Raw genomic sequence first — 23,187 nt, forward strand, 5'->3', positions numbered from 1 at the left:
TGGGTTACAGAGGACTCGTATTCAGAGCACGGGTTTGCCTGCTAGGGGAATACTTAACAGTGATTTGACAATGCACACAGAAATGTTTTTTCCCCTTTTTATTTTATTAGAAGCCTTTTTATATAAATAATTTAAAATGTACAAGTTTACACTCCCAGCAGTTGCCACCTCTCTGTAGAAGATTCAACATCCAAAGAAGAAAGCATTACATACATTTTGTCACTGCATAGAGAAGTTGTGCTGTTCAAGCAGAATCTTGAATGATCTCCTGCAGGCTAGGGACAGAGGTGAAAGCTGTTTCCTGGTTCCGCTGGATCTCTCAGTGGCTTTTAGTACCATTGACCCTGGTATCCTCCTGGACCATCTAGAGGAGTTGGGTGTTGGGTGCACTGTTATACAATGGTTCTGCTCCTTTCTCCTGGGCCGTGTCCAGAAAGTGATGTTGGGAGGATGGGTGTTCAGATTCCTGGGCTCTCACTTGTGGGGTGCCTCGGGGCTCTGTCCCCCTTCCCATGCTTTTGAACATCTCAATGAAGCCACTTGGAGAGATCATCAGGGAGTTGGAGCTGAGTATCCACCAATATGCGGATGATAACCAGTTCTACCCCTCTAAATCGGAAGCACTGAAGGCAGTGAACGTCCTGTGCAAGTGTCTGGAGTATGGACGACGGTCTTCAGATTGAGGTTGAATCCCGACAAAATGGAAGAACTGTTTCTGGGGGAAGGGGTGGGCAAGTGTGGGGGACTCCCTGGTCCTGAATGGGGTAACTGTGTCCCTGAAGGACCAGGTGTGCAGCCTGGGGGTCATTTTGGACACTCAACTGTCCATGAAGATGGCCAGTTCCTCATCCAATGTGGCTGTCTACCAGCTCCATCTGGTATGCTGGCTGAGACCCTACCTGCCCACGCACTATCTCACCAGAGTGGTACATGCTCTGGTTATGTCCTGCTTGGGCTACTGCAATGTTCTCTACCTTTGAAGGTGACTCGGAAACTACAACTATCGGCCATGCTCTCTGGAGCTGATGGGGAGTTGGGAGTCGCACAAGATTAGAGGTCCATAGGCTGGTCTTCCTTTCTACACGTTCTACATTCCAAGGGGAGAGCCATAGGCAGTTCTTATGCTGCCCCCTATATGTATGGAATTTCCACAACGGTGGGTGCCAGAACTGAGCCCACACGGTGTATGTCTGTGTTAAATCCAGCAAGGATTTCTGCCACCATTCTTTCTACTGTGTGGTCAAACTGTCCTCAGCGTTCCTCTCCAGGAAACAGTTTCAATTCCACCACCACCAATCCGATACAGGGCCAGAATTCCTGATCCATGGCAGATCAGTCTTTCTAAAATGGCTTTAACCAAGATAGATCTGGGTTCAACCAACACACCATATATATTTTTTGATATATTTTTAAAAAAAGGTTTTTCTTTAGCACCAAGAATGGACTAGGAATAGCAATTTTTAAGCTTCCTTGAAGTCTTCATTTGCTCCATAAGGAGTTCCTCACCTCCCACTTGCCTCTGCTTTCAGCTGTAGCCATTGCAGCTGCCCCCTCAAAGGCCTCTCCTCCCCCAGATTTCTGCCTATTAATTCACATGTGACTGAGCTGGATCCATTGCTTTCAAACGGTTAGTTTCGGTTAGTTTCATTCCTTCCCACAGGACCAAACCCGGACTATATTGCTGTTGGGGCACAGTTTTCATTCAAAACCATTACTTCTGGTCCCGCAATCCTGGCCTTTCCCCGTTCTTCCAAGCCAGTCCCCAACCCACTCCCATCTTGGGCCCAGAGCTGTCGCTCAGAGTCCAACTGAGAAAAGTCGTCCCCACATACACTATCTTTGCTTCAGCCAATAGGAGAGAGGCTGGAGGCATTCTAAGCCATCTTCCAGAACCTCTTGGAACTTTCCGGAACATGCCGCCATTTTGTGTCCTCACGGCGCATCCCCAAAAGCAGGAGGAAAAGGCTCACACAATGGGTTGAGCGCAAAGGCTGAGGAAACGCGAAGACGTGGGAGGGCTTGAAAAACCAACTTTCCAAGTATTTGAGCCTTCTCGAGGCAATAGCCAATTGACGGGATTGGTGGCGACACCTCCATTTTCTCTCACGTCGGCCAGCCCATCTGACATCCAGTTCTGTCTGCAGCAACTGAGCTGGAAGGTGGCAAGGAGGTCTTTCCTACAAAACCCACCATGGTTCCCACCTGCGAGACGTGCCCTATAGCTCGTCGTCAGAGATTATCAGCACCCTCTTCTCGATGTTCTTGCTCTTCTTGATGTGTTGGCCATCAGTTTTGGGCTCCACGTGCCCGTTCTGCCCCGGCTCGCCAGCCTCTTGCATGGACTGCTGTGTGTACTGCTGGTACGCTGGGGAGAAGTTGTGGATGGCATCCTGGACAATGTCCTGGGGGCTCATGGTCTCCTTCAGACCACTGGAGATGCTCTGCATCGGGGCAAGGTTTGCTGGGAGCAAGAGGAGGACACGAGAGAAGCATAATCATGTAAACATGCCTACAACTAATCCAGAATGCAGCAGCTAGACTGGTGGCTGGGAGTGGCCGCCAAGATCACATAACACTGGTCCTGAAAGACCTGCATTGGCTCCCAATATGTTTCTGAGCACAATTAAAAGTGTTGGTGCTGACCTTTAAAGACCTAAACAGCCTTGGCCCAGTAGACCTGAAGGAGCATCTCCACCCCCATCGTTCATCCCAGACACTGAGGTCCAGCGCTGAGGGCCTTCTGGCGGTTCCCTCCCTGCGAGAAGTGAGGTTACAATAAACCAGGCAGAGGGCCTTCTCGGTTGTGGCACGCGCCCTGTGGAACGTCCTCCCGTCAGATGTCACAGAAATAAACAACTATCTGACTTTCAGAAGACATCTGAAGGAAGCCCTGTTTAGGGAAGTTTGTAATGTTTGATGTTTTAACGTGTTTTTAATATTCTGTTGGGAGCCGCCCAGAGTGGCTGGGGAAACCCAGCCAGATGGGTGGGGTATTAATAATAATAATAATAATTATTATTATTATTAGAGGGAAATAAAGCGGAAACTTACCAGGAACAATCCAGACTGGACAAGCCAGATTGGATTGCTTAATTTAAAGGATTCTAACGAATCATCAACTTGCTTCCAACAATCTGCAAGGGAATGTGCTGTGCTGCTTGCTGACTAGGGTGAGTGAGGAGGGATATTAATATTTTTGAATTTGATGAATTACTGTATTTTAATATTTTGTTGGGAGCCGCCCAGAGGTGCTGAGGAAACACAGCCAGATGGGTGGGTAATAATAATAATAATAATAATAATAATAATAATAATAATAATAATATTGAGAAAGAAGAGACTAAGAAAAGCCTTCTCAAAAAGCAAGTTTCCTCAACCTGGTGCTCTCCAGACATTGTTGGACTACAACCCCCATCAACCCTGACCATTGGACCACAATGAGGCTGATGGGAGTTGGACATCTGGGGGCACCAGGTTGGGAAAAACTCCCAGAAAACAAAGTTGTCCGTTCAGATCATAAACAGCAGCACTACGTAGGACCAATTGTTTAGTACTTTTGGGCCACCAGTTGTTCAAAAAGACCCAAAACATGTTAAAATGAGAATTCTGCCCCAGTCTCTGATTACTTTGGCCCTATTGTAATTTATTATTATTATTATTATTATTATTATTATTATTATTATTATTATTAATACCCCGCCCATCTGGCTGGGTTTCCCCAGCCACTCTGGGTGGCTTCCAACAAAACACTAAAATACAATAACCTATTAAACATTAAAAGCTTCCCCAAACAGGGCTGCCTTCAGATGTCTTCTAAAAGTTTGGTAGTTATTTTTCTCTTTGACATCTGGTGGGAGGGTGTTCCACAGGACAGGTGCCACTACTGAGAAGGCCCTCTGCCTGGTTCCCTGTAACTTGGCTTCTTGCAGCGAGGGAACCGCCAGAAGGCCCTTGGAACTGGACCTCAGTGTCTGGGCAGAACAACTGTAGCCTTTTCCTTCCACACACGTTATAAACCCTGCCTCCCTCTCCATTTTATAGTAATCTAGGGGGCAGGAGTGCCAGCTTGGTGCCACGACCATCGGTGTCCAGTGTTGTGGGTGCCATGCAACGTGCATGGCCCTGGCCCCTAAATTTATGGGTGCCCGGCGCCTTCATGGGGAATTTTGTGGGTGCTATGGCACCCAGGGCCCCAGGGAATTGGCACCTATGCTGGGGGGAAATGACCCGATTGTTCTCTCCACTCCAAACACTGTTCCCCGAAAAAGGCTGAATGCCTCCTAAGCGTCAGCTGCCAGACAACACCTCCTTAAAAGCTGAAAAGCTCCTTCAATATCTCAAGAGCCAAGTACTGTTCACCTTCAGATTGATGACTTTTACTTGAATTTATTTATTGACCTGAAACCTGGTTTCCTCCCCAATAAAGGGAAAGGAGGAGATGGAATCACAAGGCCAAGGTAACCTCGGTCAAAGAAGGGGATGCCAGTCTGCCAATACAGCTCCAAATTCCTTCTCTAAGACCATTTCCTGACCAATTTAGTTAGTCTTTTTTCTCTCCTTTCCCCTCGGCCAAAAAAGCCTCTGTCCCAAGAAGCATTTATGCGTCAGAAACAAAAGCATGCAAATACAATTAATATGCAAGATTTATATCTGGTGCTGAATCCAGGGCGCAGAGCCCTGTTACTGGGGAATTTCACACAAGCACATCCTCTACTTGAGTACCACCATTCATCCATCATTCGCACATATGAATTATAGTGTAACGATAAGAGGAAAGAAAGAAACAATTCCAGGTTTGGTTTCTCTCTGCTCCTCTGATTCCACCTCCCATCTCCCGGTACACTTAAAGCAGGCCTACACAAACTTGGCCCTCCAGCTGTTTTTGGACTACAACTCCCATCATCCCTAGCTATCAGGACCAGTGGTCAGGGATGATGGGAACTGTAGTCCCAAAACAGCTGGAGGCCCAAGTTTGGGAAGCCCTGACTTAAAGCAACCTCGTTCACCCTGGTGCTGTCCAGATGTGTTAAGACTGCATCAGCCCCAGCCAATTTGGTAGATGCGGCCCAAACATCTGTATGGAACCAGATGGCAGAAGGCTAGCTTCAGAGGAACACAACCTTGTTGAGAACACTCACATGTCGCACTTTCCTTCTTCTCCCTGTACACCTGGCAGGTGAAAGCGTATCGGAGGGCGATGGCAGCAAACAGCATTTCGATGCAGATTATGAAGTTCTGGTAGCCGGCTGCTACCGTCCCGGCTCCCACCGTGTTCCCATCGATGATCTGAACCTCTGGGATCACCCCACATTTCTCCAGGATAGCCAGCAACATCCCTGTGCAAAGGGAATATTTGTCAATTTATCACTGACCCAAGCATTAGGTGGCTTGTCAAGTCCTGTTGGCGCATGTGGGTTTCCCACAGGTCCACGGAGCAGTTCTGCACGTCACCAGGATTTTGTGAGGTACATCATTTTGCCACCAGGGTTTTAGCCAGAGATGTGCCCAGACTCCCTTGTGCCCTTGGCAAAGAGCTGTATTGCTGCCTTCCCCCCGCCCATCCCTTGCACCTGCCTTAAACCCCTTGAGAGCGACTGCCACTCAGTGCAGGTTTGATTTTTGATGATTTGATTTTATTATTTCATTTGTGTACCACTTAATATATGGAAAATAGCTCTAAGCAGTGTACAAAACAGAATCAATGACAGACGACTCAAACAAAATATTGCAAAAATATACATATTAAAATGTTACATTAATACAAAGTTACATATAAATATAAATCAATAGCAATTCATTTTCCTTTTGACCTAACTCACTTTAAGGCAGCTGCCTATACAGTGGTACCTTGGTTCTCGAACTTAATCCATTCTGGAAGTCCGTTCCGACTCCCAAAACTGTTTGAAAACCAAGGTGCGGCTTCTGATTGGCTGCAGGAGCTTCCTGCACTCAAGCAGCAGCCGCATCGGACGTTTGGCTTCCGAAAAACGTTTGCAAACTGGAACACTTCTGGGTTTGCGGCGTTTGGGAACCAAAATGTTCGAGAACCAAGACGTTCGAGAACCAAGGTATGACTGTATTTCTTCAAGCAGATGGGGTGAACAATGAATTAGTCTCTCATCATTTTTTACGTTATTTTTAAACACAGAGAGACAGGGCGGGGGGGAGTAATTTTTCCAGGTGTTGCAAGCAATGTCAGAGAGCCCAGTCGAGCCTCAGCCTGTATGTCCCTCCCTTCCTTCCTTCCTTCCTTCCTTCCTTCCTTCCTTCCTTCCTTCTACCGCCCTTCATCAAGAGATCCCAGAATATTCACAGAATAAAGTACAAGATAAAACACAAGTAAATAATTAAATCAAAATGACAAAACAATAACCCCCCCAGATACAATGACCATCCTGGCTCCCCCCACCTTCACAGCTCCACTGCCCTCTCACTTTGGAAGGGCAAATTCTCTGGAGCTGGATTGGTGCGATGCTGGTGCCTGCTGCCACCAGTGCTACTTTAATAGTACAGTCGTACCTTGGAAGTCGAACGGAATCCGTTCAACTTCCAAAATGTTCGGAAACCAAAGCGCGGCTTCTGATTGGCTGCAGGAAGGTCCTGCAGCTAATCAGAAGCCGAGGAAGCCCCATCGGATGTTAGGCTTCCAATAATAGTTCGCAAACTGGAACAGTCACTTCCGGGTTTGTGATGTTGGAGACCCAAAACGTTTGAGAACTAAGCTGTTTGACTTCCAAGATACGACTGTAGTAGAGACACCTCCATGTTACATGGCACAAATACTCCACTTCCTCCCTTCTGGGGCAGGGAACTAGCATGATATTCATGCCCCCTTGGGCCTGAGCCCATGGCGGGGGCCAACCTTTGCCAGGTACGTCCTTGGCTTTAGCTGCCAAGTCTCAAAAGCCATCATTCCTACTCCAGCCCTTCCTCTAAAGAGCTCACTCGAGAAACTTCATGGCCAAGTCGGGATTCGAACCCTGACCAGCTGGGTCTCAGCCCAGCCCTCTTAATGTTTACACAGCACTGGCTCTCCCCCAGATCTTGCTCAGTCAGAAGAGAGGAGGTGCTGCCTCTGAAGGAGACGGAAAGACGGAAACCCACCTTGCCAAAAAGAGAGGAAGATGACTGCCTTGATGGTGAGGAATTTAAGGACCGGCTCAAAGGGTCGCAGGAGCTCCATGGTGGCGAAATAGAAGAGGAAGAGAGCATAGAGAGCCAAGCTGACGGAGAAGTTGTAGATAATGGTGATGTAGAGGTAGCCACTGTGAATGCTGGGAAGCATAAAACACACACGGAGGTACCAAGCGTCAATCATTGCATTTAGATCCCTCTCCTTTCTCCTTTGGACTACTGCAATGCGCTCTACGTGGGGCTACCTTTGAAGGTGACCCGGAAACTACAACTAATCCAGAATGCGGCAGCTAGACTGGGGGCGGCCGCCGAGACCACATAACACCGGTCTTAAAAGACCTACATTGGCTCCCAGTACGTTTCCGAGCGCAATTCAAAGTATTGGTGCCAACCTTGAAAGCCCTAAACGGCCTCGGCCCAGTATACCTGAGGTCCAGCTCCGAGGGCCTTCTGGCGGTTTCCTCACTCCGAGAAGCCAAGTTACAGGGAACCAGGCAGAGGGCCTTCTCGGTAGTGGCGCCCTCCCTGTGGAACGCCCTCCCACCAGATGTCAAAGAGAACAACTACCAGACTTTTAGAAGACATCTGAAGGCAGCCCTGTTCAGGGAAGCTTTTAATGTTTGATGTATTAGAGTATTTTAATTTTATTTATTTTTGAAGCTGCCCAGAGTGGCTGGGGAAGCCCAGCCAGATGGGTGGGGTACAAATAATAATAATAATAATAATAATAATAATAATAATAATAATAATAATTATTATTATTATTATTATTATTTATTATTATTATTATTCTCCTCCAAGGCACTTAAGGGACTGTGCTTGATTCCATCCTGCTTCTCATTTAACCCCCTCAACAATTTAAGAAGGATGTTGACAAGCTGGAACATGTGCAGAAGAAGGCGACCAAGATGATCAAGGGTCTGGAAATCAAGCCTGATGAGGAACAGTCAAGGGAATTGGGAAGAGACGGCCGAGAGGAGATACGATAGCCCTCTTCAAATTTTTAAGGGCCGTCACATGGAATATGGATTCAAGTTACAAGAAAGGAGATTCAAGCAGCCTTGGCTCCTTTGGACAAAGAGGTCCACAATCACTATTCATTGTGGATGCAGTGAAACCACATGGTTTCATGAAATGTTATCAAATCACGGCCATTTGCATTCCTCTCTCGCGGCAGTTTAGCAGCTTTTAATCATTTAAATTTTTCGGTGGGTCAGCCAAGCGAAAATGGTTTGTTGCTTCATTAAAATAATAATAATGATAATAATAATAATGATAATAATAATAATAATAATAATAATAATAATAATAATAATATAGTGTTGGTTTCGAGCCGCTTTATTTTTGTGAATTTCAATTGCCTTTTGCCCTTTTCCAGAAAGCTGCCCTGAGCTTTTCCACTTCCAAGGAAAACTGTCAAGGCGTTAAACCCCAGACCATAAAAACCACCCATCCTTGCCCCACACCCTCCCTTCTCCTCACTTGAAGTCTCCGTCGTTGTATTTCCCAAAGGCTTGCAAGATGATGGTGATGATAGCCATCAGAGGCTTCACAATGCAGAACTGCAGCGTTGCCTAGAAAGATTGGACAATCACAGCTGAAGCACATTAAGGCAGTGAAAATGCGTTGCTTCCTACCACCAGAGGCAACTTGTGTGCATTTAAGTTGTGTGCATTCAGCTCTACGCGTGGGGCAAATTAAAATAAAATAAAAAAGGGGGGTAGTGGCAGGCATCCAGGGTAAAGGAACCTTTGGCAATCCCACCCACCACTGAACCCAGTGTGTTTTGACTATAAATTATGGCTTTAGGTGCTATCCCCAGAACATAACCCCAGCTTAAATTGAGAGCTGCCTGTATATAACTCTGAACACTCGCATAGACCCATGGGACCAGAGGCTCCTGAGCAACTGCGTTCGTATCTGAAATAAAATGAATCCAAACAGTAAAGATGAGACCTTAAGCATTTTGGTCCCTTGAGCCCTTTAGTTTATGCGATTTTCCCTCCCAAAGGTGATCTGCCAAGCTTTGGAATACTAGTAATCCAGGTTATTGAGATAAAAAGCCTCCCCAAAGCTGGCAATCATCAAAATATGAGAAACTGGTTTACTGTTATTCAAGTCTCAAACCAATTGCACAAATAAATTCAAAAGAGACAAGGGGAAGAATGAATCATTTGTTCAGTTATCAATGAGATCTCAGAAGTTAATTTTGTCCAGAACCTTTTTACTTTGGGGCAGTCCCACCACATATGTCTCTAGGTCCCAGTATCCTGGCACTATTTGTTTCTATTTCTTATCCACCCTTTTTCTTAAAGTTCTCTTAAATTTCCCCCCTAAGTATGTGTGGGGTTGTGGGGTTGTTTTTTTGTTTTGCACATCTGTAGAAACAAGAAGAACAACAATGCTTGCACATAGCTTCCAAGGGACGATAAATGCTTTCTATCTAAGGAAAATCATTAAAACCTTTGCTACAAGATGAGGCAAGGCTGTTCTTTTTTCACTCTTTCTCTCTCTTTTTGCATTTGCCACAAGAGACTAACACAGCTAGCTCCCTGGAAGGTACAGTCAAACCTCGGTTCCCAAACGCCTCCGTTTTGGAACGTTTTGGCTCCCGAACACCGGAAACCCAGAAGCAACTGCTCCCGTTTTCGAATTATTTTCTGAAGCCAAACGGCTTCCAAGCCATGTTCTTTATTTCTTTCCATTGTCTTTGCAGCCAGGCCATTGACCCTCGGTTTTTGAACTTTTCGGAAGCCAAACGGTCTTCCGGAACGGATTAAAAGATTTGGAGATATGCTTCAAGGTCCAGACTATGGGGAGTCCCGAAAAATTAATAATTATAATTTGGATGATAATTTGGTCTTTTTTATTTTAGTTTTTTATTTTAATTGGATTATTATGATTTGATATGTTAATTGGATGTTTTTTATTGGAAAATTAATAAAAATGATTTAACAAAACAAAAAAAAGTTTGAAAACTGAGGTTCCACTGTATTATTTTCATCAGAGATGAAAAATGTCCAGCTGCAGCGATAGGCATTGCCTCTCCTGTGAGCCTCACCTGCTTGCAGAATCTGAGGAATCCAATGGAATAGGACATCCCTTGTAAACAGCACGTTCCATAGAGGCAGCTAGACCTAGGAAAAGATAAGACAAGCCCCCATCAATACAGGCTAGGAGCGCCAAGGGTATGCTGCAGGGGGACACTGCTAACCAATGGGGAGCAGTGGACATTTCCATATTAGCAGCCTTATATGGCAACTTACACAATGGGTTTCCCTCTGATTTCAGCCATGATGGTGCTCTCCCCTCCAAGGTACTCAAAGCAAAGGCTCAAAAAGCTGTAGATTACAAAGGCTGAAACACAGAAGGAGAGAGAATGGCAATTAAAAACAGTCCACCCTACAATTTATCTATCTATATATATATATATTTACCACTGCTCATGAAAAGTATATCAGAGTGGTTTGCAACAGCCGTACATAAAGCCACACAATAAAAACCATATACAGTGGTACCTTGGGTTACATACGCTTCAGGTTACAGACGCTTCAGGTTACAGACTCCGCTAACCCAGAAATAATACCTCGGGTTAAGAACTTTGCTTCAGGATGAGAACAGAAATTGCGTAGCGGGGACGCAGCGGGAGGCCCCATTAGCTAAAGTGGTGCTTCAGGTTAAGAACAGTTTCAGGTTAAGAACGGACCCCTGGAACAAATTAAATACTTAACCCGAGGTACTACTGTAAAAAGTTAGAGATCAGCTAACTTATCATGGAAAGACGTATTTTAAATTGTCTGCATAAGCCTGACAGAATAGGAACATTTTCAGCAGGTGTTGAAAAGATGAAACGAAAGCAATTCTATTGGCAGACTGAAGACTGTGAAACTCATGGGCGATGCAAAAAAAATTGGTCCGCGTGGCCTGCAACAAGATGTTGCAGCGTGAGGTCTTCCCCGTTTAGCATTCCAGCCGCTGCATACCCTCTCAGCCACTGTCCATCTGCATTACCAAGCAAACTCAGTCCTCATTGGACTGCTTTTGGAATTTCTCCCTTTCCCTGCCCCCCCCAGACCAAAAAAAAAGAGTTTTGACTCTGCTAAAACGTGCAAGGCCCCCCCCCCCAAATTTCTTGCTCCTCAGAAAGAAAGGTTTCCTTAGTTGTTGCATCAAAGAGCTGAAACACATCTTGGCGACGACACTGGTACTAGCCAATTGATGCCGTCCACAGTTGACTTTTGCTGGATGCTTGCGGAAAAGAAAATTTATGTTGAGAGAAAGGAGGATTTGCAGAGCTCAGGCCTGGAGAGGAAGTGGTGTGCTTTGCACCGAAGAAGATAAGGATGCTGCCAATGTTCTAAGATGCGCCTGTCCTCAGCCACAGTGTTTCTGAGCCACACGCAGAACGTCTTGTGCAATTCGCCACAGAAGTGTTTCTCGGAACAGAAATGAACTCCTTGCTCCTGAACTTTCTTGCAAAAGAAACCCAGCCGTTTCAACATGTGCAGGCCGCTCGGGATCGAACAGCCCTGCGCGCACTCTTTTGCCGTATGCGGAGGGCAGCGGTGCAAAATCAGCCCGCCGCAGAACAAGGCGCCCACGTTCCTGGGCCAAACCGCCAAACCCAGCTCACCTTCGTAGCAGTCGCGCACCGAGTCGAAATAAACGTAGTATTGGTGGCTGCCGATCAGCAAAAGGCTGAGCCACGAGTCGAAGGCATAGATGGGCACGATGAATAGGATACGGATGATGTAGCGCTGCTCGTTGGGGATGGTGTAGCTTTTCAGGTGCAAGAAGATCTGGAAGAAAAGAAACGGACAAGGCTGTGGGAAGCAGGGCATCTACTCCAGAGTAACACAAGCAGGCATAGGCAAACTCGGCCCTCCAGATGTTTTTTGGAACTACAATTCCCATCATCCCTGACCACTGGGTCTTGTTAGCTAGGGATCATGGGAGTTGTAGTCCCAAAACATCTGGAGGGCCAACTTTGCCCATGTCTGCAAGAGAGCAAGCTTCTCCCATCCTGGTCTGCCCCGCAGAGGACCTTAAGATCCATGAATAACCATAGTTTAGAGGTCCCGGGCCCTAAGGAAGTCAGACTATCCTCCACCAGGGCCAGGGCCTTTTCAGTGATGGCTCCGACCTGGTGGAATGCTCTGTCCCATGAGACTAGGGCCCTACAGGATTTAACCTCCTTCCGCTGGGACTGTAAGACAGAGCTATTCCGCCTGGCCTTTAATATGAATTCAGCCTGATCTTTTATTTCCCTTCTCTTCCCTCCCCCTCCCCTTTTATGAAGATCACCCGCTCTGGGACCCCACAGCTAATTCTCCCCTGGCCTCCTCATTGGCCCAAGTAGGACCAATTCAGCTAGCTAGCCCTGGGGATTAACAAACTGATTTTTGAATTTTATTGTTATTCATGTTTTTATACTGTATTTTATGCTGGTTTTATAATTAAGTGTTTTAAAGTGTTTTAAATTTGTTGTTAGCCGCCCTGAGCCCGGTTTTTGAATCGGGAAGGGCGGGGTATAAATAAATATTATTATTATTATTATTATTATTATTATTATTATTATTATTATTATCCTCAGCCATCAGCCACACCGTCTGAGACCGATGGGAGTTGGGAGTCTGCAACCTCCAGAGGCATCCCTGGTGTGGACAACACCGAGCTAGGCACACCTATCATCCACTTGGCAAAAGGCAATTTCCAATGTTCTTTCATTAATCAGCCTCGTCTTTAGAACATGAGGACTAGAATCTTGTTCTAAGCGCAAGCCTACAGCTCATTGGAATGCAAAGCATGCAATGCACTTGTGGTGCATGGAGAACATCCAAGGTTCAGTCTCTGACATCTCCGAGCAGAGCTGGGACAGAACCTTGTCCAAAACCAGCTGCTGCCAGTCAGTGTAAGCGATATTGATCTCCATGGATCAGGGGCCTGACTCAGTGGAAGGCAGTTTCCTTTGTTTCTAGGAATCATGCTTGGTAAGGAGGAGCCCATTTAAATTGCTGTGGCACCTTCCAAAAAACTTAACACAAAGATGTGTCGCTGTTAAGTGGTGTTTATTATGACACCATTTTGGAGGTCCAGGTCGCAAGGTGCTTAGATTGGTCTCAACTAGGGCCAGGGCCTTTTCCGTACTGGCCCCAACTTGGTGGAATGCTCTGTCCCAAGAGACTAGGGCCCTGCAGGACTTGACATCTTTCTGCAGGGCTGCAAGACAGAGCTATTCCGCCTGGCCTTTGGTTTGGACTCAGTCTGACCCTTGCCTGTATTTTAAATTGGTTTTTCCCCCCATTATGTTTTTACTATAATTTTACTGGTGTTAGCCGCCCTGAGCCTGGCTCTGGCCGGGAAGGGCAGGGTATAAATAAAATTTATCATTTTAGACTTGTGTCTTCCCTTGGCATGCTAGGAGTTGTAGTCCAACATCATCTGTAGGGCATGAACTTGGGGAACTGTAAAAAGCCCTGTTATATTATTATTATTATTATTATTATTATTATTATTATTATTACTACTACTACTACTACTTTCCCCCAGACTGGGACTCAAAGCAGCAGATAAAATACAAAAAACTAAAAAAAAAAATACTTTTCTAAAAAATTGTTTAGGGGTACTCTCATTTTGACTCAAGAAAACCACCATTTTATAGCTCAAATCTGGGGGAAACCAATACAGCAAATGGGACAAAAGTACAAAGATTCACAAAATGTTTAGGGGTATGCAAACAAGACAATTGTTCAAAGTTAATGAAATGTTTTTATTACCAGTATTTCAATAACACCACAGCACTATTTAAAAGCCCGTTCTTTAAAAAACAGTCCATTCCCAAAGGAATAAAATGGTCTTCACCTGCCGGCAGAAGGACAGCTAGGAGGGAGCCAGCCTAGCTTATTTGGGAGGGAGTTCCAAAGTTGTATGGGAGCAGCCACTGAGAAGGTCCTCTCCCATATCTCCACCAAGCCTGCCTTCTGGGTGGCAGAACTGAGAAAAGGGCATCCCCTATAGATGTCGGAGCCTGAGGCACGTCCCTATGGCAGGATACGGTCTTTCTGAGAGCCTGGGGCCTCCAGCTTTTCCCAACTTACTTGGTGGCAAGTGATGACGAGGGCAGCCCACACAAAGAGGCCAGAGATCACCTTGGCCGCCGAAGTGGTCAGGAAGAGATGCTGGCTGTCTTGGGAGTGGTTCTGGTCAGCCCTCAGCTGGGAGCCATCGCCTACGACCAGGGGGCCGGAGCCGACCGCCGACGGGAGGAAATCCAAGCGCAGCGTGGCAGGAGACATGCTGCCGGGGGGAGAAGACGCGTTGGCGAGCGTTGCGTTGTTCATCTGGCAGAGAGGAGAGAGAGAGAGCAAAGGTGAGCTATTGGGAGATAAAAAGTTAACCTATGGCACCTCTGCAGGAGGCACGGGGGAGAATCAGTGAACAGAGGGCTTTGTGTTTGCTCTCAGCTCTTCGCAATGACAGCTTTTATTGCACCCTTTTATTGTCCAAGGTCAGAATGGCAGACATGGCAGAGTTTATACGCAGCTTTGTTAAACGGATCCTTGCCTGGAGCGCACCTTTAGTTGAAAGGTATTCAGACTGAGACTTGGTATAAAAGAAGAACGCTTGCATTTATTACAGGAAGTACATTCTTGATAGGGATGCGGGTGGCGCTATGGTCTTTTAAAATAAATAAATAAATCATTTTTATTGATTTTCCAATAAAAACAACCAATCAACATAGCCGAATCATAATCCAATTAAAAATAATAAACTAAAAAAACAAACAAACGACCAATTATAGTCCAAAGGGTAATTATTAATTTTTCCGGGCTCCCCATAGTCTGGACCTCTTCACATTGTTTTCATATTTTCTGCCTTCTGATCTTAACGCTTTAAAGTTCTCCGTCCCTGGCTCTACAATTCTCAATCATATATCCTCCCGTCCGTCGAATACAGCTTTATTTGTGTATATATATATTTTCAACTGTCTATTTGCCAGCGCAGCTTTCCCTGACTAAACCACAGAGCCTAAGGCTTGCCGATCAGAAGGTCAGCAGTTTGAATCCCCGCGACGGGGTGAGCTCCTGTTGTTCAGTCCCTGCTCCTGCTAACCTAGCAGTTTGAAAGCATGTCAAAGTGCAAGTAGATAAATAGGTACCACTCCAACGGGAAGGTAAACAGCGTTTCCTTGCGCTGCTCTGGTTCGCCAGAAGCAGCTCAGTCATGCTGGCCACATGACCCGGAAGCTGTCTGCAGACAAACACCGGCTCCCTCGGCCTTTAAAGTGAGATGAGTGCCGCAACCCCAGAGTCGTTCGCAACTGGACCTAACGGTTAGGGGTCCCTTTACCTTTACATTCTTGACAGGAATCAGAGAATCATAGCATCAGAAGGGACCCTGAGGGTCATCTATTCCAACCCCCTGCAATGCAGGAATCTCAACGAAAGCATCCATGACAGTTGGCCATCAGACCTCTGCTTAAAAACCTCCAAGGAAGGAAAGCCCATCGCCTTCTGAAGAGTCCATTCCACTGTCAAATTGTTCTTAACCTCAGAACATTTTCCTGCTGTTTAGTTGGAATCTCCTTTCTTCTAATTTGAAACCGCTGGTTTGGGTCCTATCTTCTGGAGCAGCAGAGAAGCAGCTTGCTCCATCTTCCATGAGGAAGCCCTTTAGATATTTGAAGATGTCTATCATGTCACCTCTCTTTTCTTCTCTGGGCGAAACATACCCAGTTCCCTCAATTGTTCCGCATAAGGCCTGGGTTTCCAGACCCTTTATCATCCTGGTTGCCCTCCTCTGCACACCCTTCCAGCTCATCAATATCCTCAAACTGTGGTGCCCAGAATTTAACACAACACTCTAGCTGGGGTCTGAAATGCTACCTAACCATCTAGGTGGAGAAACAAAGAAGTCATGCTTGCTCTTTTGTTCTCAGAAGATCGTTCCAATATGACCTCTTGCCTCAAGGTCCAGTGAAAGCAAGTCAGTGGTTCTCAACCTGTGGGTCCCCAGATGTTGTTCGACTACAACTCCCATCATCCCTGAACTCTGGCCTTGCTAGCTAGGGGTGATGGGAGTTGTAGTTCAACAACATCTGGGGACCCACAGGATGAGAAAGGCTGAAGTAAGTGAAGAGCAGAAGAAGCTGTAAAGCTGAATGCAGCCTAAGATTTATCACACTAAACATCAAAAAGACAAAGAGAAGTCAGCATAGATTTACTGGGATGGCCTGGGAAGCTGAAGGTTTCACAGAGCCCTGTAATACTACTACTACTACTAATAATAATTTATTTATACGCCGCCCATCTGGCTGGGTTTTCCCAGCCACTCTGGGCATCTCCCAACAGAATATTAAAAGCACAATAAAAGGTCGAACATTAAAAGCTTCCCTAAACATGGCTGCCTTCAGATGTCTTCTAAAAGTCAAATAGTTGTTTTATCTCCTTGACATCTGGTGGGAGGGCGTTCCACAGGGCAGGCACCACAACCGAGAAGGCCCTCTGCCTGGTTCCTTGTAGCTTCACTTCTCGCAGTGAGGGAACCGCCAGAAGGCCCTTGGAGCTGGACCTCAGTGCCCGGCCATGAAAACCCCTCTCAGCAAGCTGAGTTGCACCCAAACTTCCAGCAGCAACCTTGCAAGGTAGCTAAGTCTCTCTCTCTCTCTCTCTCTCTCTCTCTCTCTCTCTCTCTCTCTCTCTCGTGTGTGTGTGTGTGTGTGTGTGAGAGAGAGAGAGAGAGAGAGAGAGAGAGAGAGAGAGAGAGAGGGGGAGAGAGAGAGGGAGAGGGAGAGAGAGAGAGAGAGAGAGAGAGGGAGAGAGATTAGCCAAAGGTTACCCAGTGAACTTGCTGATTGAGCAGAGATTAGAACCTGCTTCTTCCTGGTCTCTGCCCAACACTCCCCACCACTAAACCACACAGATTCTATTTTGCAATTCCACACGGAGAAGTCATTTTCCTAGAAGTCACAGCTTGCTTGTTTAAGAACACAAACATGCAATCAGAAATGGGGAACCTGGGCTTCCCCAGATGTTGCTGGATGCTTAGCTGCCATCAGCCCCAGCCAGCAGGGCCAAAGGTCAGGGCTGAGGGGACCTGTCGTCCCAAAACATCAGGACTTCCAAAGGTTTTCCACCCCCAATTTGGTTTAATACACAAATGTCCAGCCCTTCAGGCACTGGTTCTCTTTTTTCCTGTACCACACTTTGAGAATAAAAATTTGCTTGCGCCACACTAAATTTTTAATTGATTAGAAATACATTGGGAAACAAAAAGAAACAACTGCTAGCAGTGCTTGGTTTATAATATAGAACACGACTACTTTATAATAGGGACGCGGGTGGTGCTATGGGTTAAACCACAGAGCCTAGGACTTGCCGATCAGAAGGTTGGTGGTTTGAATCCCCGCAACGGGGTGAGCTTTGTTGCTCGGTCCCAGCTCCTGCCAACCTAGCAGCTCAAAAGCATGTCAAAGTGCAAGTAGATAAATAGGTACTGCTCAGGCAGGAAGGTAAACGGTGTTTCCGTGTGCTGCTCTGGTTCGCCAGAAGCGGCTTAGTCATGCTGGCCACATGACCCGGAAGCTGTACGCCAGCTCCCCTGGCCAATAAAGCGAGAAAAGCGCCGCAACCCCAGAGTCAGCCACGACTGGAGCTAATGGTCAGGGGTACCTTTACCTTTACTTTATAATATGATCAGGGATATCCAGAAAGTACAAAACAACGCAGCAACATAAGAACAGGAATCATTCTCAAAATATAATTATAAACGAGTCGTCCACAGCATTCTGTTCCAACTTGGCAGGGGGTTGGACTCGATGGCCCTTGTGGTCTCTTCCAACTCTATGATTCTATGATTCTATGATTCTAACTGTGAATCTGCTACGGAGGGCCTTCCATTAGCTTCAGTTGGTGGCCCATTGTGCACCTATCTGGACAGGCAGCCTAACCTCTGTTGTCTACGCTCTAGGTTAGATTACTGCAATGCGTTATACGTAGGGCTGCCTCTGAAGACGGTTCGGAAACTTCAACCGGTGCAGAATTCAGCGGTCAGCTTGCTCACCAGGGCAAGACATTTTTTGCATATTAAGATAAAAAAAGGTAAAGGACCCCTGGACGGTTAAGTCCAGTCAAAGGCGATTCTGGGGTTGCGGCGCTCATCTCGCTTTCAAGCCGAGGGAGCCAGTGTTTGTCCATAGACAGCTTTCCGGGTCATGTGGCCAGCATGACTAAACTGCTTCTGCTGCAACGGAACACCGTGATGGAAACCGGAGCGCACGGAAACGCCGGTTACCCCCCCCCCACAGCGGTACCTGTTTATCTACTTGTACTTGGATGTGCTTTAGAACTGCTAGGTTGGCAGGAGCAGGGACCGAGCAACGGGAGCTCACCCCGTCGCGGGGATTCGAACCGCCGACTTTCTTTCTTTTCTTTTTTTTAAAATAATTTTTATTCATTTTCCAAACAAGTTTTATACAGTCAACAAATTATTTTACACTCATGCTTCAATTTTTGACTTCCCTCAGTTTCTCTGTCAATCTTTCGAAAAATTTCTATTTATTGGCGCATTTCTAAACATGATATTGCCTTTCCCCACTCCTTTTCCTCTTACTCTCTTTTTTGCAATATTTCTTACTATTTCACAGAGTCTCTTCAAAACCAACAAGCATTGTCTGTGTATCACATATATTTTTCAGATATTCTGTAAATTTTCCCCAGTCCTCAATAAACTTTTGGTCTTTCTGGTATCGAATCTTCCCAGTCAATTTGTCCAATTCTGCATATTCGGTCAATTTCCTTCTCCATTCTTCCACTGTTGGAATTTCTTCCTGTTTCCATCTTTGGGCCAGAAGTATCCTTGCGGCAGTCACTGCATATTGAAACAGTTTACAGTCTCTCTTATTGATTTCATTTCCTACCATTCCTAATAGAAAGGCTTCTGGTTTTTTAACGAACGTATATTTCAACATCTTTTTCAATTCATTGTATATCATTTCCCAGAAGTCTTTCACCTTTTTACACTCCCACCACATATGATAGAAAGTACCTTCTTTTTCTTTACATTTCCAACACTTATTGCATGTTTTATACATTTTGGCCAGTTTAACTGGCGTTATATACCATCTGTAAAACATTTTCATTACATTTTCTTTCAACGCAGTACATGCCGTAAATTTCAGCCTTTCATTCCATAATTTCATCCAATCATCATATTGTATATTGTAACCAAAGTCTCTTGCCCAGTGTATCATTACTACTTTTACCTCTTCATCTTTCGAACCGCCGACTTTCTGATCAGCAAGCCCTAGGCTCTGTGGTTTAGACGACAGCGCCACCCGCGTCCCTTTTCAGCATATTACCCTGATCCTTGCCCAACTACACTGGCTGGCAATTACCGTATTTTTCTGTGTATAAGACTAGGTTTCCCCCCTAATAAATTATGTCAAAAATTAGGGGGCGTCTTATACACGGATAGTGCTGAGACCATTTTCTTAAATCTGAGTCCCCAAAAATAGGGGGAGTCTTATACATGGGGGCATCTTATAGACGGAAAAATAGAGTAGTTTCTGGACCCAATTCAAAGTGCTGGTTTTGTCCTATAAAGCTTTAAACAGCTTAGGGGTGCAATATCTCAAGGATCGCCTCTCCCCGTTTGAACCTACCTGGACCCTGTGATCATCCTCTGAGGCCCTTTTTCATGTGTCTCCTCCATCAGAGGTCCAGAGCGTGGTGATGCGAGAACAGGCCTATTCTGCAGTGGCTCCCCGCAGGTAGAGTGCTCTCCCGGAGGAGGTTCATCTGGTTCCTTCATTATATACCTTTAAGTGCTAGGCTTTTGGCTAATTAACATCTTATAACTCTTTTAAATGTGTTTTTTTGGGGGGACATTATTGGCTTGTGTGTGTTCTTGTTTTTATTATGTACTTTGTCTTTTGATATTGTTTTTTCTTTTTAGTTTTTAAATTGCTTTATTGAACTTTAAAAAAAAGTAACACAAAATCAAAACCACCCATAACAAATAAACATCAAATAATTGTCAATATCTGTTACACTTTATCACAGTCTTCTTCTTAGTTCCGTTGACTTCCCGCCAATTCCCTCTAATTTTAAATGTATATTTATCTTGAAAGGGTTAATCTCAATACTATCTGCACCTAAGCTAACTTCTGCAGTTGTGGTTAAGCAGCTAGCAAAAAACCGCAATTGCAAGCTGGGAGCTACTTCCTCTTTCTGCTGGCTAGCAGGGAAGCCCATTTCCTGTTTTTTCTCTCAGCTAAGTAGAAACTGCAGTACTCTCTGCACATGCTCTCTGATGCAGTAACGCAAGAGAAGAACACACGAACAAGGGAAGAAGGGGCGTTTAGATAGCCATATGCCATATAAGGAAGTAAGCTAAAACTTGCCAGCTGATTGGAGAAGGTTTTGGGGAAGCTTGGGGGAGGGAAGGGTGTTTTCAAGGTATAAGAAAGTTTGCAAATGTGAAATTGGGCGTAGCCAGTCTTTGGAGAGGACTCCACTGGCTGCCTCTGCGCAGATCTCAATAAATCTCTTTTCTCTGACCAAGAAGTCTCTGGAATTGTTTTTCCCCTCTGGCCACGGGGTTGGCGGACCGCTGGACCTCCGGGTACTGCTAATCTAAGGCTTCATTTTGGGGGCTCGTCCGGGATGGGTCCCCACCCCACGAAAGGTGGACCGAGGGGCCAGACTCGACCGGGTGAGCAACCGGGACCAGCGCTCGCAATCTCCAGCGCGCACCCTGCCAGTTTGTAGGGGGAGATCGCCACGCTGTGCCTGAGCCGAGACACCCAGTCGGGAGAGAAAAGAGGACGGCCGAAGGAGGGGTCCGCAGCGGAACAGGTAAGCCCAAGGGAAAGGGCGTGGTAGGAAGCCCGATCAGCTTCCTCTGGCTGTGAGCAGTAGAGTGCCGCCAGAAAAGGGATAAAGGGTCTGGCTGTGAGCAGTAGAGTGCCGCCAGAAAAGGAACAAAGGAACTGGCCGTGGCAATAAGGTGCCGCCCCGCCAGACGGGAAAAGGGAAAGGGGAAACAGAGGGAAAATTATTTTGGTGTGTTTTGTGTGTTGCATGTTGGAATTATATTGGGGTGTGTTTTGTGTGTTGCATGTCAGATACTCCAGTGGCTGAATTGTCAAGTGTGGGCCGGGGCTTAGCGTCCCCTTGGCCGAGCGATTGCAGGGCTGTGCATTTCTTAGCAACGAGAGTTCGCCAAGTCACAGTCTGTAGTGGTTGGTGTGTGAAAGGATCTTAAGCCCGGTTAGGAGCGGAGTATCTGAAAAAAAAAAAAAAATGGGGTCTGGAAAAAAAAAAAATGGGGTCTGGGGCAAGCTAACGTAGTCCTCTGAAATGCTTTTTAACCAACTGGAAAGCAGCTATGAAGCATGATGATTGGGTTCAAATTGAGAAGAGAGAGGATGTGAGGTTGATTGGCCCACCCAAGGAACTAATTAGCCCTCGGAGGGCAGATTTAATTTGCAACTAATCAACCCACTATATCAAAATATCTTGAAGGTCCACCCAGACCAGATCCCTTATATTTCTACCTGGAAAATCAATGTGGAAAAGAATCCACCGTGGCTGAAAGCCTGCCGAGGCGACGCCCCACAAAATACAATTTGTGCAGTCCAACCGGCAGGGAAGTCAGAAAAGCCCCCGGTGATATCAGAGCCGGAAGGAGAGGAAGGAGAAGAGGGGGAAGTCATTAAACCGCCGCCACCCTATGCTCCACCAACTGCCCCTCTAGCGAATCCCCCAGGCCCAGGGCCCCAGGACCAGGGAGGAGCCGGCCCTCAGCCTGAACCCTCCAAGGTTGATGAATTAGAGAGCAAAGAGGAAGAGGATGATGAGGAGTTTATGAAGGGACTAATTGAGTTAGCAAAGAAAGGAAAAAATGTGGACACAGTATCAGACATTGAGATTGCAACAGTATGTACAACCCTGTGCGAAAGAAGTGAATGTTAGTTCCCATTTGTTGGCACAGAAGAAATGGATAGAAGCAGAAACCAGGGCGTCCCTCCATAAGTCCCATAAGGCACAGAAAAAGGGTGGGACTGCAATGATGCCTCTACGCAGAGTGTATGACCCACCAGCCCCCCAGGACAGGGTGGGGAAGCACCACCATGCACTTATACAGTCCAACATGTGCCTTTTTCAAGTGCTGATGTGTGCAATTGGAGAAATTAGAACCCTACCTTTGAGGAGAACCCAGATGATATTGCCAACGCCCCATTATAAAGGCTGCCTTTGTAGCTCAGGCAGCGTCCGATATTCGCCAAAAGAAAAAATCCAGAAGCCTGAGGGGTGCATCGGCCATGGGCTGGAATAGATGTTGGAAATAGCTCAAACCACTTACAATCAGAGAGATGAGGAGGCCCAGAGAAAAAAGGAGAAGTATCAAACAAGGAAGTTGATGGCATTACAGGCAGCCACACCCACCCCTCAGGAAAGAGGAAGTGCCCGGGGAGGAGGGCGAAGCCGTCTTGGACGGAATCAGTGCGCCATCTGCCGACAGGAAGGGCACTGGAAGAGAGAGAATGCCCTATTCTATTATTAGGAAGAGATTTGTTGGTAAAGTTGCAAGCCCAAATTACTTTTAAAGCCATCGGGAGAAGCCACATTGTCCACTATGTCACTTGGGGAACTGGTTGTGGAGGCACCCCTGAGGGAGTACTGGCGCCTCATGATGGTAAAAGAAGAGGAGGGACCCATCCCCGCCAGTATTCTGGAACAAGTGAACCCCGCAGTATGGGCTGAAGGTAACCCCCCAGGAATGGCAAAGAATATCCCACCAATAATTGTGAAGCCCAAGCCATTTGTCAATCCTGTTGCAGTAAATAAGTATCCCATCCCACGAAGGGCGACTGAAGGGGTGTAGGTGCATCTAGAGCGACTGCTCCAACATAGGATCTTGAGGCAATGCCAATCACAGTGGAACACCCTTTTGTTACCAGTGAAGAAAGGAAGCAGGCTATTATCCTGATACCAGAGCCAAAGAACTGCAGAGAACTCCGTGGCTTTCTGGGGTCTGCAGGATTTTGTA

At 46.3% G+C, this 23,187-nt stretch overlaps 1 protein-coding gene and 1 long non-coding RNA gene across 2 annotated transcripts in view; both read right to left on the bottom strand.

Moving 5' to 3' along the window:
* Positions 1 to 83: 83 nt before the first annotated feature.
* Positions 84 to 23,187, bottom strand: part of LOC128401431 (uncharacterized) — a 56,720-nt gene continuing 33,616 nt past the window's right edge. The window contains exon 2 of the long non-coding RNA XR_008327472.1: positions 84 to 974. This is a non-coding gene — a long non-coding RNA (uncharacterized LOC128401431). The remainder of the gene's footprint in view (positions 975 to 23,187) is intronic.
* Positions 84 to 23,187, bottom strand: part of TMEM184A (transmembrane protein 184A) — a 44,075-nt gene continuing 20,971 nt past the window's right edge. The window contains exons 3-10 of the mRNA XM_053364463.1: positions 14,232 to 14,474; positions 11,768 to 11,933; positions 10,401 to 10,491; positions 10,196 to 10,271; positions 8,617 to 8,708; positions 7,105 to 7,274; positions 5,139 to 5,336; positions 84 to 2,461 (exon numbers count right to left, since the gene is read on the bottom strand). Of these exons, the coding sequence (XP_053220438.1) occupies positions 2,217 to 2,461; positions 5,139 to 5,336; positions 7,105 to 7,274; positions 8,617 to 8,708; positions 10,196 to 10,271; positions 10,401 to 10,491; positions 11,768 to 11,933; positions 14,232 to 14,474 (1,281 nt within the window). The 3' untranslated portion in view covers positions 84 to 2,216. The remainder of the gene's footprint in view (positions 2,462 to 5,138; positions 5,337 to 7,104; positions 7,275 to 8,616; positions 8,709 to 10,195; positions 10,272 to 10,400; positions 10,492 to 11,767; positions 11,934 to 14,231; positions 14,475 to 23,187) is intronic.

This window comes from Podarcis raffonei, chromosome 14 (assembly GCF_027172205.1).
Source record: "Podarcis raffonei isolate rPodRaf1 chromosome 14, rPodRaf1.pri, whole genome shotgun sequence".
Taxonomy (NCBI): Eukaryota; Metazoa; Chordata; class Lepidosauria; order Squamata; family Lacertidae; genus Podarcis; species Podarcis raffonei.